This window comes from Phyllostomus discolor, chromosome 2, assembly GCF_004126475.2.
Source record: "Phyllostomus discolor isolate MPI-MPIP mPhyDis1 chromosome 2, mPhyDis1.pri.v3, whole genome shotgun sequence".
NCBI lineage: Eukaryota > Metazoa > Chordata > Mammalia > Chiroptera > Phyllostomidae > Phyllostomus > Phyllostomus discolor.
Window position 1 is genome coordinate 205,922,539 of NC_040904.2, and position 14,189 is coordinate 205,936,727.

The window sequence follows — 14,189 nt, forward strand, 5'->3', positions numbered from 1 at the left end:
CGCCCCAAGCTGCCCTCTGGCCCTCTACAGAAAAACCTGCTGGCCCCTGGTCCAGGCAATGCAGGGGGCGCAAAAGCAACCCTAGCTCATACCTCGATGGATGTGTAAGGCTGTGATGGACAAAACTTTATTTACAGAACCAGGTGGCAGCTGGACGTGGCCTGTGGGCTGCGGTTTGCTGACCCTGACCTAGAACACAAACTCCAGTGCGCACAAGTGCCTGGAGATTTCCAGCCGTCCGCAGCCAACCATTGCGGTTCCCCGGGATGGAGCCATCCACACGGCCCGGGCTCCATCAGTGCTTGGCAAACAGGCACTGGCTGGCTCTCCGGGGCCTCATCATTTCAAGTGGGACCAACAACAACAACATTCCAAAGAGAGAGACAGAAGCCTTGGAGCAGATAAGAGGTCTCTAAAGACTGGCCCTCCCAGCTCGCCGAGAATTCCCACGCATCCTCACAGCCGCGGCTCCAGTGCGAGTCACCCTGGGCCTGAGCCCCCCTGGGGTGGACGTGTCTGATGTTCTGTCTCTCCTTCCTTCCCCCATGTCCACGGCACCTCTACTTCCCCTGGGGAACGCCCTGCTCAGGCCCCACGGCGTCTGGTGGCCCTCTGCACCAGAGTCGGGCTAATCAGACTGTGTCCATGGAATCACAACTTTGACATGAGCCCCGGACGTGCTCAGGGCAGATCCACTTCCCGCTCGGGGCGCCATGAGGACGGTCTATTGCCTCTGGCTGCCCTGGATCCTCAGATTTCTGAAACTGGTAACTGAGTGATTTTGTCTGCTTGCTAGTTTGTTTCGAGCTTCTGAACGTCCGTGGCTTCCTAATAAATCCCCTTTATAAAGCTCCGTCAAGTGAGGCCCGTGTGGTCTCTGTTGCTGGCAGCCGGGGACGTCCGACACAGTCTCCTAACTGGTCTTATCAGTTCCAGAGAGAGCCCTTTGCAGCCCACGGCCCCAGAGCCACCTTTCTGTCACTTCTCTGCTGGGAACAGAACAGAGGAAAACCTAAAACCTTCAGCAAGGCCTTCAAGGCCTTCCCTGGTTTGTCCCCAGGTTTCTCTCTCGGTCTTGTCTCCTATGACATACGTGTTGCATGTACTTGACGTTCCCCCCAATGTGCCACGTGACTTCCTTCCTCTGGGCAGACAGCCCTCGTTCGGGTGGACACGAGGGAACGTCAGCTGTCCGCTGCAGAGACCAGGGAAGCGGCCTGGGACGGAGACAGCGGGGAGACCGGTGCTGTGCTGATGGGGCTCTGCCTGGGGCCCTCCCTCCTCCCTCCCCTCCGCCCCCCCATCCCCCCAGCCCCACCAGGACTCACATGTAAGCCTTGTAGTTGGATCCGATTTTCTGGATGCGGATGTCGTACTTGGAGTCGATGAAGGCCTCGGTGGTGGCGTAGGTCTTGGCCATCGCCACCATGCTGGTGATGTCCTGGTAGTCGTGCTGGTTTTCTACTTTGATCTGTGTGGGAGCAGGAGAAGGCGAGTGCCACCCACTGGGTGGCCACCGAGCACCCACCCAGGGCCGGGATCCGGTGCTCCATACATAGTGACCTGGAGAAGGTCCCCCACCCAGCAGGGGACACGAACCTAGGAAACAGGTCATTCCGCTGCCCGCCTGTAGAAGAGGAAGGGGCCACTACTTGGGGAGTCACGGGAGTCCTTATAGGAGAGGTGAGGGCTGAACCGTGTTTGGAAGAAAAATTGGATTTTCAGATGGACTGCACAGCAGGGGACTCTCCGGAGAGGACTGAGGAAGGGCAAAGCAGAGAAAGAAGGAGCCGCTTGAAGTGGGGGGATGGGCAATAGGTGCTGACCGGCCGACGGGGCAGGAAGGTGGGGGATGGCTGGAGGGGGGTCATCGGAGAACAAACTATAGGGCAGAGAACGGTCCTCAGTAGCTCAGTAAGGGGCTCCCTGAAGGCTCTGGACAGCCCCTGAGGGAAGGAGAGGGCTTTACAGTAGAAAGAAGACCAATCTGTGTTTCAGACAAAATCACAAAACAGTCGTACAGAAGGCTGAACAGAAGGGTGTGGCACGGGGTAGACACCAGTCAGAAAGAAGGGAGTGTGTGAGTGTGTGTGTGGTGTGTGCATGTGGAGGGCGTGTGTATGTGGGTTGTGTGTGTGTGAGTTGGTGGGAGAATAAAATCACTCAGTTATCAGTTTCAGAAATACGAGGATCCAGGGCAACCCCAGATGGATAGTTTGTGGTGTATGCACGTGGCGTGTTTGCACGTGTGTGATGTGTGTGATGTGTTGCATGGGTGGCGTGTCGGATGTGGTGCTTGTGCATGCAGGCAGTGTGTGTGTGTCCGTGAGCGCACACGCACTGGGCAAGGCTAGCTCTGCTAGGCCAAAGGCCTGGGGGAGAAACTCACACTGTTTACAGGCCTAAGGCCAGGAACACCGAGGGGTGCCCCTGAGGTCAGGGAGAGGTCCCTGGAGAGACTCCAAGGCCAAGTGCAGGGGATGAGGCCAAGGCTCTGACGGCAATTTAAGACAGAACACAGGCTGACTCCCGGTGGCTACAGACAGCTGGGTGGGCTGTCCCCTACCCTGTCACCCTCACCTGGACCACAGAAGGGGTCTGATGCTGGGCCAGAGGTGGGCCAGAGCCCAGGCCCCCTGGAGGGGCCGGGCAGGTGCTGGCAGCCTGCGTGGGAGGCTGTCCTGTCCCTACAACCTCTCCTTCTAGCTCCTTCCTGCCTCCCCCTTCGAGGCTCAGCATCACCCTGACAATTCCGTTTCTCCATGATGCTGCCCACTCATGGGTACCCCGCCTCCCGTACTTATAGGGCTTCCTCACGGCCCCCCTGTGGGACCCAAAACAGGGCTGTGAGACAGGCAGGGTGGCATGAAAACGACCATTTGACAGGGAAACTGAGATTTCTGGCCTTGTCCAAGGCCACAGAGCAGCTAAGCACAGAGCTGGGAATGCAACCAACGGGCTCCCAAGGCACAGCCGCTGTGTGAAGTGTCTCAGTGTGTCTACAAGGCTGCTCTTCCCCCACCGCCCCGCAGACCGCAGACGGCAATGGGGACAGAGGATCGGCAAACCTCCCTTCTCGGCTCTCAGCAATGACCCCTGAGTCCCGCTTTGCAGGGAACTTAAGGGTGACCAGGCAAGACTTCCCTATTTCCCATTCCTTTCCAAGCCCATCAGCCTTTCTTTGTCCCCGTGCTGGTGACCTTGTGCCTGCTCCCACTCGTGGCCGAACCTCCCCTTTGTTCTAGGATGTCTAGGGCTGACCGCTTGCTGTCCCCTCCTCCTACAGAAATAGGACCCCTCAGTTTTATCTGAGCATCTGGTATCTTGGTTAAAGATTACTTTGTTCCAGCCTCTCTAACAGGTAGAAATGGCCAAGTCTCGGAGTCTGGTCAATGAAAATGCAGACACAATGTGAGCAAACTGTGGGGGTGGTGCGTTGAAGACAAAGGGAATCTTTGCTTTCCCTTTCCCTTCCGGTTCTTCTGCCTGGCTGGGGTGCAGACCGGGTGGTGGGGGCTGGAGATGCCTTCCCGGACCACAGGATGGAAGCCGCACGTTAAGGATGACTGAGTCATGAGACGGAAGGAACCTGGGTTCCCAGCATCGCGGAGCCCCCAGTCAGCCCTTCGACTGCGTGTGCTCAGCATCTTACATCAAAGACAAGCGCACCTTAACTGGGCGTAAGCGGTTGTTACTTTGATCTTTGGTAAAGCAGCCAAACTCTGTTTCTACCATGTATTTCTCATCTTGGTTCTCAGCTGATTCCTCAACCTTTGGATCCACACGGCACGGGTCCTCCATTCTCCTCCAATGGTTCCTGCTTTTCAATACCCCAGTCCCTCACTGTTTCCTCTGCCTCGTCACCCTGATTTCCCACCCACTCCTGAACCCACTTCTTCAGCCTTCACTCTCCACCCCCGCACTGAACCTGGTTTGGCGAATGCCACCTTTGACCTCCTCATCGGCGAATCCGATAGACCCCTTTGACCCTCGTCCTGCTCTGCTGCTCTGTGGCCTCTGAAACTGGCGAACTTCGTGGAACAGGATTTTCTTCTGGTTCTCATCCTTTCGTTCCTGGCTGCTCCTTCACCGTCCGGATCGCCTCCACCTCCTCCGACAACCCCTTCCATAGTCACAGCATTTTATCCTCAGCCACCAGTTGGGGTCCGGTAGAGAGAGTCAGAGTTAATAAAGTGCAAGGGTGTTGGGGGTGGGGGGAGAACTTGTGGTGACGGCTTGTCTAATAATCCAGTGTTGTCACTGGTGGCTCGGAAAGGACCGGAACTTCCGCGCCTGGGTTTCCCAGACAGCACAGCACACAAGGCAGGCTGTCTCGGAGGTGTCTGGTCCACAGCATCCATTCTCTTCTTCCATAGTCTTGAAACTCGCTGCTCTGGGGGCACATGCCCGCCTGGAATAAGCCTTACACTCCTCCATCACCCTGGCACCCATGTGTGGCCACGGACCACATTTTGGCCAATAGGATGTGAACTGAAGTGGGGGCTGAACTTCTAGGTCTTCACTTCCTCCTTCCCTCTGCCTGCCGCCTGAAGCGTGGGCCGTCTTTGACCTTGTGGCAGAAGAGCATCGTTCCAGGAATGAATGAGCTGCAGGATCCAAGGAGCCTGGGTCCTTGAAACCAAGGAGTTTGCACACCAGCCCTGGGCAGCTTTGGGCCAGACCATTATGTCAGAGAGAAAGTCCTGCTTTGTTTCAGCCACCTTAGGCCTTTGTTACAGCTGCTGAACTCTGTCCCGATCGCGAGAGGAGCCCTGAGTCAATATTTGCTGAGGTGTGGTGCATGCGTTCGTGTGTCCGCAGCGCAGACAAAAGAGAGCAGAGAGAGAAGGCAGAAGTGTCGAGGCTGATTTAATTAAGTAGTTGATGAAGTGGTGGCCAGTCCATCCTCCCTCTGCAAACGCTTTTCTCCTCTTGTCACTTGGTGTCTGCGGTGGGGGTGCTCAGCCTGTCCTCTCCAGGAGTGAGCGTGTAAGGCCGGACTCTCAGGCGTGGGCTTTTCCAGAACCCCAGCAGAGGCCCTGGCCCAAGGTTCCCAGCAATTTTATGCTCTTTTTTTTTACTTTTTGATATTTATTTATATCGTTTAAAGATTTTATTTATTTACTTTTAGAGAGAGCAGGGAGGGAGAAAGAGAGAGAGAGAGAAACATCAATGTGCAGTTGCTGGGGGCCATGGCCTGCAACCCAGGCATGTGCCCTGACTGGGAATCGAACCTGCAATGCTTTGGTTTGCAGCCCGAGCTCAACCCACTGAGCTACGCCAGCCAGGGCTAATTTTATGTTCTTTTCCTTGCAGAGGGCCTCCAAACTGTATAATGTCGGGCCCCGTAAAACCGACTGCACACCTGCCCTCACCCATGTCTGTCTCCCATTAGACTGCGAGCTTCTCCGGGACGGACAGCGTGTCTCCTTCCCAGTGGCGCATTCAGGATGCTCTAAACATGTTGGCTGGGTTGAGCTGAAGGAGATTGGCTACCGATCTGCTCATAGCTTGGGACGGGGCAAGGGAATAAAAAGAAACATAAGGGAGCTTGGAAAAAGGCAAAGAAAACGTGTCGCAGGAAGACAGGTTTCTGAAAATGCTCGGAGTGAATTCTACCACGACCCCTTGAGAATCTGAGGAAGGCAGGGACTCCGGAGAAGGGGACCAGTGGCCTGAAGCCAGGTGGGTGGGTGGGTGCCAGAGGGGACTCTGGCAGGGTCCTCAGGCACAAAGGCTGGGGGTGGCAAGGGAAAGGGTGCTGGGGAGGAGCAGCCACAGGGGTGGTGGGACGGCTGCTGGCCTGGCGAGGGGTCTTGGCATCCGCTTTGATTACTAGCTGGAACCCCCTCCGAGGGGTCCCAGACACAAGCTGACAACAGAATGTCCTAAATAAACTGTGACTCAAGGTTATGAATGTGTGCCCCTGTGTTGGGACCCCCGTGAAGTCCCAGTGAAGTCCTTGACTCTGAAGACTCACCCACACGCCTCCCTCTCCTCTCCTCTCCTCTCCTCTCCTCTCCTCTCCTCTCCTCTCCTCTCCTCTCCTCTCCTCTCCTCTCCTCTCCTCTCCTCTCCTCTCCTCTCCTCTCCTCTCCTCTCCTCTCCTTCCCCCTATCTACCTTTGCTCCCTCCCCTTCTCCTCTCCCATCCTTCCCCTTGCCCTCTCCATGGCTTTCTCTCATCCCTTTCCTCCTACTTTAAAAAAATTTAAAGTCACCACTTCGCACAGCGATCTATGTGTTTGTTCGTTGTCTTTCCTCCCCGCTGGTCCACTGGAATGTAAGCTCTGCAGAACACGGTATTTCTAGCACTTACAACAGCACTCAGGGAATAACAGGTCCGTGCATTTGCTTAATGATGAAATAAATACATGTAAGCATCACAGGTATGTTTTGAGTGCCCGTTATAGCCAGATAATTACCCAGTGTTTTTGCAGATATGATGCTGGAGGCTGGGGATGCCATAGGGAATGCAAGATTTATGACTGTTATCCCAGGGAGGCTTGAGCCTATTAATGATCTCGCTTATTAATACGACTGAATGCAATGGCACCTTTTCTAAGATCCATATGGGACCTTGTCTAAGCTAATATCTCCAGGTCATTTTTAAACACACGATCCCCAGAATCCATGTCTCTAGAAGCTTAGATGCCAGTGATTTTATTCCCAGAGCAGGTTTTCACGTGGGGATAACTGTGAAGCTGTCACACTTTCCTCTGTCCTCTCATCTCCCGCTGTTGACTCTGTCGCCAATCTGTTGAGGATCCCTCTCAGCTCACCCCACACCCGTGATTTTGGTGCACCCTTCCTACACCTAATTCCAGCTCTTTGACCTTATTTAAGTTACTTCTCTGAGCTTGAGTTTCTTTATCTGTTGCATGTGATGATAACAACTACTTTGCAAAATTATCACGATTTTTAAATTAAATTATAATGAATGTCCAGGGACCTCCTTTGCACAGTGTCTTGCACCCAGCAGTCACTCAATAAAAGTTGGTTTTCTTTACTTGGATAACCATTGAGATTCTTTGCTGACATTGAAACATCAACCAACACCTTTTATTTTTAGAGAGAGAGGAATGGAGGGAAAAGAGAGGGACAGAAACATCGATGTGCCAGAGAGACATCAATTGGCTGCTTCTCGTGTGCCCCCAATTGGGGACCTGGCCCGTGACCCAGGCATGTGCCCTGACTGGGAATCAAACCTGCGACCTTTCGGTTAGCAGACTGGTGCTCAATTCACTGGGCCACACCAGCCAGGGCTCAACACTTCTTAACACGGTTAGTTATGCATCCAGCTACAAATCTACTTCTTGTATAATTATCCTAATTAATAAGGAAAGGTTCTACTTTGTAGATGAATTCCAGCTCCTAAATGCAGAAGCAGTAAGAGCATTATAACCTCACCCTTCTGCAATAGTCCTCCTAACGCAATAACAGATCTAGGCAATATGGATCAAGGCCAAGGCCACTGGGAAAGGCCGATGGGGAGCTCCTTAATGCACAGACCAGGCAGACCACCCCTGGACCCACAGATCAGTCCTCAATCTGAAAAGAGAGACAGTCAGACATGACTATGTCTCCATATACACCAGAGAAACACTCACTACCAGCTAGAAGGTATTCTTGCCAAAACTCGGAACCTGAATCAGGTCGAGTGTCTATGTCCGACCCCCAGTTTACAGGCAAATGCAGGCCTTACAGAAACACCATGAAGCTGTAATCAGCCAAGTTCAGAACGTAGGAAATTCTACAGGAAAGGAACCATTTTTTTCTTCCAACGAATAAATGAAAAGAAAAAAAAAACCCAGAGGGAAGGAAACTGTTATAGATCAAAAGAGGCTTGCATCATGCTGACTGAGTGGCATAGGAAGGCCTTGTTTGGGTCCAACGAGAACAAATCCGTGAACAGGGGACTACGGAACATGGATTATGTATTAGATGATACCGAAGAATTATTGCTAAGTTTTGGGGTGTAATGATGGTATTTGAATGTGTTTAAAAAGTCCTTATGTTTTTAGAAATATGCGCTGAAATAGGTACAGGTGGAACGATGTGATTTTTGGGATTTGTTGCAAAATAATCTGGTGAGTCACAAAGACAAGCTGGATGTGTGGTTGTCGGGAACTGGGCACGGGGGCACCGGAGTGACCGCCACTGGGCGTGGGGTGGTGGTGATGTCTTGGAATTGTAGAGTGGGGAGGGTTCCACCTTGTGAATATACTTAAAAAAAAACCCCACTGTAGTGTACTTTTTAGAAGGGCAAATTTTACAATATGAAAAATCGATGTCATCTTCAAAAAATGAAGAAGTAGCTGGGGGTGTTTGAGAGGACGTGGGGAGGGCACGGAAGGTAAAACTGACCGTCACCGACCGGTGGTTGGGGTTGGGTGACTGTTTACACAGGGATCCGGTTGGCCATTTTCTCTTCTTTTGTGGCACTGGAAAATTTTTATTTTCCATCATCATAAAAGGTTTTTTAAAAAAGGACTAAAGAAGTAAGACCTTTTATCATCATAAAAGGTTTGAAAAAAAAAGGACTACAGTGGGGACATAAAATTGTGTTCAGAGGTTAAAAGTGCATGTGGCAATGTCTGGCCAGGGGTGTGACCCTTTTATGTGTCTGTTTCAGAAAGGAAATTCTGGTCAGTTACGTGATTCAGTCTTCCTAAGAGGAAAAACAGCCAGGCACCTAAGAAAAAGTTACTACCATTCTTGGAATTAACGTGGTCAGTGTAGTAACGTTCTGGTCTCTCCTACGGAGGGGAGGGGAGGACGCTGTGCATTGTATCAAGTGCCAGCCGTGCTGTCTGCGGTTCCTCTAATGTCCCTGCACGTAGGCTCCCTCACCCCCTTAAAGCGTCGTCTGCAGAAAGTGGTTTGCAGATGGCCCATAACGTGCAATCCAGTGATCGCTCTGATCCGCCTTTTACAGTTTGCTTTTTATTTGGAAAACTAAAATATATATGTACACATGTCTATGGCAAAAACGTCAAAGGTATAAAAAGGAAATTTAATTTAAAGGTATAAAAGGAGAAAAAAATAAGTACCTCTCTTACTCTAAACCCTTGGCCCCTTGGTGATTAGATTTTTTTGGGGGGGGTGCTCTTTGGGAAATATTCTGTGAATATAACAATTTAAGAGGAAGTAAGATGGGTCCCCTCCCGTGTGTGATATCTAGTTTTACGTGTCGACTTGGCTGAGCCTGGTGCTCAGATCTTTGATCAAACGTTATTATGGATGTTTGTGGGAGAGGGTTGTAGATGAGATTGACATTTCAGGAGGTGGACCCCGAGTGCCGCTGGCTACCCTCCAGAACCTGGGTGGGCCTCGTCCGACCGGCCGCGGGAGGGACCAGAACACGAGGCCGACCTCTCCCGAGAACAAGATGGACAGACAGACAGCCTGTGGGCTCCAACTGCAATGCCGGCTCCTTCCTGGGTCTTCAGCCTGCCAGCCTACTCTGCAGATTTCGGACTTGGAATTGTGTAAGCCAATACCTTAAAATAAATTTCTTTCTCTCTCTCTCTATATATACACACTTGGTATTGCTTCTGCCTCTCTGGACAACCTTGGCTAACGCTCTGTCTCAGAGCCAAGGCAAGAAGACAAAGACCGATGCCGCCTCCCAGAGGGAGCCATGCCTTAGACCACAGTGGCCACGGGCCGGTGGACTCGCTCACGTTGATATGACAAAGTGGTATTGCTGGGGATTAAAGATGTAGAGATGGTGGTGTCTTTGGAAAAAGTTGTGGCAGCCTACTCCTCCTCTTGATGTGTCAGGTAAGGGTGTCGGCAGTACCCCTCAGCAGGACCCTCAGCAAGACCGACAGGGGTTTGAGCAGTGGGGTGGGGCTGGTGCCCTGGGGCTGGTGCCCTGGGGCTGAATCCCCCTCAGGCCACCTGCAGCCGAGCACCTCAGCCCTTGGGTTACCCAGGCAAAGAGTGTGAGTGCTTCCTCTGGACCACAGGGGGGCTGTGCTGGGGAGGCGCCAGCCCGGGGCCATTTAAAATCCTGTGTGGAGGGAGCAGGGGCTGAGAGAGAGAGAGAGGGGCTGCCGCTTCTACGGTCCAAGCTGCCATCACCCCTCAATGGGCCACTGCAACCATCTCCTTTAAAGATTCTCTTGTCCACGCCAAAAACCTCAGGCTGATTTCCTCAGAATCCCTGGGCCTTGGCCAAGGCATCAGTACTTTGGAAGCTCCCCAGGCAGTTGTGTGAAGCCCGAGCTACGAGGCGCAACCCTGGATCATGCGGATCCTTGTCATCTCTCTTTCCCTCTCAGCCAAACCTGGCCCCACCGCCGCTGTGCCTTTGTACTTGCTGTTCTTTCTGCTCCGAACGGTTTTCCTGAACACCTTCCCGTGGCTGTGTGTTTCAGGTCTCAACCCTGAGGACCCCGTAGTGGAGGCTTTTCCAACTGAGGTGGATGTAAAGTAGCTATTCCTCCCTGCCCATTCTGGGAAGTCTCTACGGAATTACCCTGGTTTATTATCATTCCTTTTTCCCTACAGTCTTTGACTATGTGAAGTTACTGTTCATGTGTGCACTGTCTCTGTCTTCCACTAAAATGTAAGCCAATGTGTCCAGGGACCTCCTGTGTCTTGCTGGAGAGACAACATAACAGAGTAGCTAAGAATGCAAACTCAAGTCCCAGCTCTCTCACTTACTAGCTGTGTGACTTCGGGGTAGTTGCTTAGCCTCTCTGTGCTCCCTTTCTTTATCAGCAAAATGTGGATGACCTGTTGATATAAAGTATTTACTCCATATCACATGTGGATCACTTGCTGGATTGTTGTTGAACGTTGAATGGTTGTTGAGTATTACATGAGATATTACATATAAATGGTTCAGAAGAACATTTGGCTCATCACAAGCACTTGATGGGTGGTAACTATCATCACCATTCCCTCTTATAACCCTAACACCCAGCATAGTGCTTGGCACGCAGTGGGTCCTCGATACGTATCTGCTGAAAGAATGGATGAAGGGGCCAGTGGTGGTGCTAGCCGGGGGAAGGGAGTCTGGGCAGAGGGTAAGGCCGTGCAATGGCCCTGGGGCTGGCGCTGCCTGTTGGAAAGAGGCTCACAAACATGAACGGAAATCTGAGCCTGACACCCTGTGGAAGCCGAGGGCCAATAGGGACTCACGCTCTTCAATCCAATGTCCCCTCAGAGGTCAACTCAGGAAACGGGGCCAAGATCCTTCCCAGGTAATGGTATGTAATTACTCTCAAGACGGAGACACATGAGCAACTGAAGGAAGCCCACTGCCCTATTTCAGTGAAGTCTCCCCCCGTCCGAATCCGTCTCAGTCAAGTTCCTATGGGGGGCCGGGTCTGGAGCGTGCCCCTTCCAGGTGGGATGGCTCAGACAAGTTGTTTTTCTCAAACAGCCGATAAGCGCATGAGGCAATTTACTGAACCGGGTTATTTATGAACGAGCTAAAAGCTGGGAGGCTCTCTACCAACAATAATAGCTGGAGCTTCAGAACACTTGCTCCGTGTTCTCCCTTCCTGGCAAGCAGCAGCCGGCAGGGCCAGCTGGAGACGCAGGCCACTCCTAGTTGGAGATAATAAGGCCATAACCTCGCCGCACAAATGGAGGCTTGTTTCTCCGTTTTCATCGCAGGAAGACGTGCATCCAGCTCATCCTGAAGTGGCATCTGTTCATCAGAAAACCGGTTCGGTGGGGCGGAGGGGGGCAGGCTGCATCTCTCTGCCTCACCCCCACTAGGCTCTCTCCAGCCTCGCAGCTGCTGGGCTCTCAAGCTGTTTGGTTCAGACTCAGCTCCTGAGCCCAGCACCAAAAGCTTTGGGAGACGCAAGCTGAAAGTTGCAAATAACCCAATAACGCAGGCGTTCCCAAACTTTCTGGGTTCACAGCTCCCATCTCAAGAATTATCTCATGGTGTTCCTTTTGGGCCAACAGAAATACTGAGCACTTTCATTTACTAAGTAGTTAGAGCTAAATAGCTTGATAAGGATTTATGTCCCAACAACTTGGCAATTATTTGAAACACACACACACACACACACGATATTTTTATTTCATTTTAAATAATGACAATTACTAATGGAATGTGTGTGTTTGGCAGGCACTGCACAAACTCTCAAACCTCACACTTGGTGCAGACACCACCCCCCTCACTTCCTATCGCACACGGATTTTCACAGGGTACGTGCTTTGTAACGTAAACAGCACCACAAACCCAGCTTTGCAAGGGTGCGACGCCCCAGCTTGGAAGGGAGCGCATGGCGATCTGATGCTGAAACTGTGAGCTCCCTCAGCCAGTGATTTGCACGTATCTGCCAGGTGCCAAGAACTGCTATTTCTCTGGAAAATTTAAACTATGCCGGGCTGCCCCAGGACACCTGCACGCAGGGTTTGGGAACCAGGGGCCTAGTGTTATGGATGACCTTTGACACTCCCCCCTAGCAGTAAATAACAGAAGTCTCTGGGGAACATCCCTGGGAGAAAACCTACAGCATTCTCGTAGGAAATGTACATCTGAGAAGCCCCTGGGGGCAGAGGATCCCATGAACCCGTCTGTAGGTTAAACCAGTCTGTGTTTTAGGGACATGAAATGCACATTATACTTGTGAAGAGGGTATAAACTGGATTCAAGACGGATTCACCAGGATCACGTTCTGCGCGCATAGGGTTAGTGAGAGAGAGTCAGCTTGCTCTTTAGGGCCGTCCTTAAACCTATCTGAAATAAAATAAAATGAAATGCTCCAGCATTGTATTATTATATTTTAAATTTTCTTGAATTTCTTTAAAAAAATTTTTTTTAGATTTTATTTATTTTTAGAGAGGAAAGGGAGGGAGAAAGAGAGAGAGAGAGAGAAACATCAATGTGCAGTTGCTGGGGGCTGTGGCCTGCAACCCACGCATGTGCCCTGACTGGGAATTGAACCTGCGATGCTTTGGTTCGCAGCCCACGCTCAGTCCACTGAGCTGCACCAGCCAGGGCTCCAGCATTGTATTAAACACATAATTAGGGCACAGTCTGTGTCACTGCGGAGCTCCATAGGGGAGAGACAGACAGACAATTCAGTGGAGGGGATGATGCTACCACAGAGGCCACCTCAGGGGCTGGGGGTGTGCGGGACAGGGGCCCTGAGCTATGCTGTGGGGGGACAGGGAAGGTTTCCCAGATGGGGTGCTGGCCTCCACCCCAGCTTTTTTGGTAATGATTATGGAGAGAAGGGTGAATTTAAATCCAAAGCTTCTCTTCCCTTTTAAATCGCAAAATAACGATTCACTGTGGGTCATGTTATGGGGCTTTACGTATGTCAGTATTTTCACACTCATTCTTTCAAGCCATCTTCCCTACTTTTTAGTGAGCACCAACTATGTACCCAGGAGAGGACAACACAATTTACCTATATGAGCTCATCTAATCTTCAAAAACAACCCCCAGGACTCTCAGCTGTGACATACCCCCGTAAGCCCTGTCTCTGTAAACAACTGTAAAACTGGAAAAAATGTATAAGGGGAACAATTTTTTCAGGCCGAGGAAGTAGTCGGGGCAAGGCTGTGACCCTCAGAGGAGGCAAGTTCAGGGGCTGAGCCCAGCGCTGGCCAGTCTGCTCTGCCCCGGGACACTCTGCACCCCGGGCCTTGGGCACCTCCTAAACCCCAGCTCCTTCCCGCCTTGGGGCTTCGGCCTATGCTGTTCTCTCTCTCTCTCTGGAAGGTTCTTCTGTCCTGTTCCTTGCACTGTAGCTCATTCTCATTCTCCACATCTTTGCTTAAATGTCACCAGCTCGGCGGTTTTCTCTGACAGCTCCATCACGTTTTTCTCTCTTCTAACAGTCTGTTCTTCTGCCCAGCCCTGAGTACAGTTTATGATGCTGTGTTTATGTGATCACGTATATACGGTCTGCCTCGTCCACGGTTTCTTACCCAGTGCTCAGCACGGGGCCCAGCATGCAGTAGGTGCTTAATAAAGAGCTGCTGAATGAAGGAAGGAAGAAAGGATGAATTAGACTGGCCCCTTCCCTTCCTGGGGGAGGTGGGGGCAGGCGGAGTTAGGAGGAACGTGGGGAGAGAGGGGATTCCTTCTCGCCTTTTGCAAAAGTGACCGAAACTCAGAGACCTCACGGGACAGATCGGAGCAATCTCCGTGGAGGGTTCAGGACGGGAAGACAGCATATGTCCACTCCGAGAATCCTCCCAGGG

General features: G+C 51.7%; 1 protein-coding gene across 1 annotated transcript in view; it reads right to left on the bottom strand.

Annotated features, from left to right (window-relative positions):
• The window catches only part of SYN3 (synapsin III), a 409,092-nt gene that overhangs the window by 22,149 nt on the left and 372,754 nt on the right, over nt 1-14,189 (bottom strand). The window contains exon 8 of the mRNA XM_028531935.2: nt 1,329-1,471. Coding sequence (XP_028387736.1) covers nt 1,329-1,471 — 143 coding nt within the window. The remainder of the gene's footprint in view (nt 1-1,328; nt 1,472-14,189) is intronic.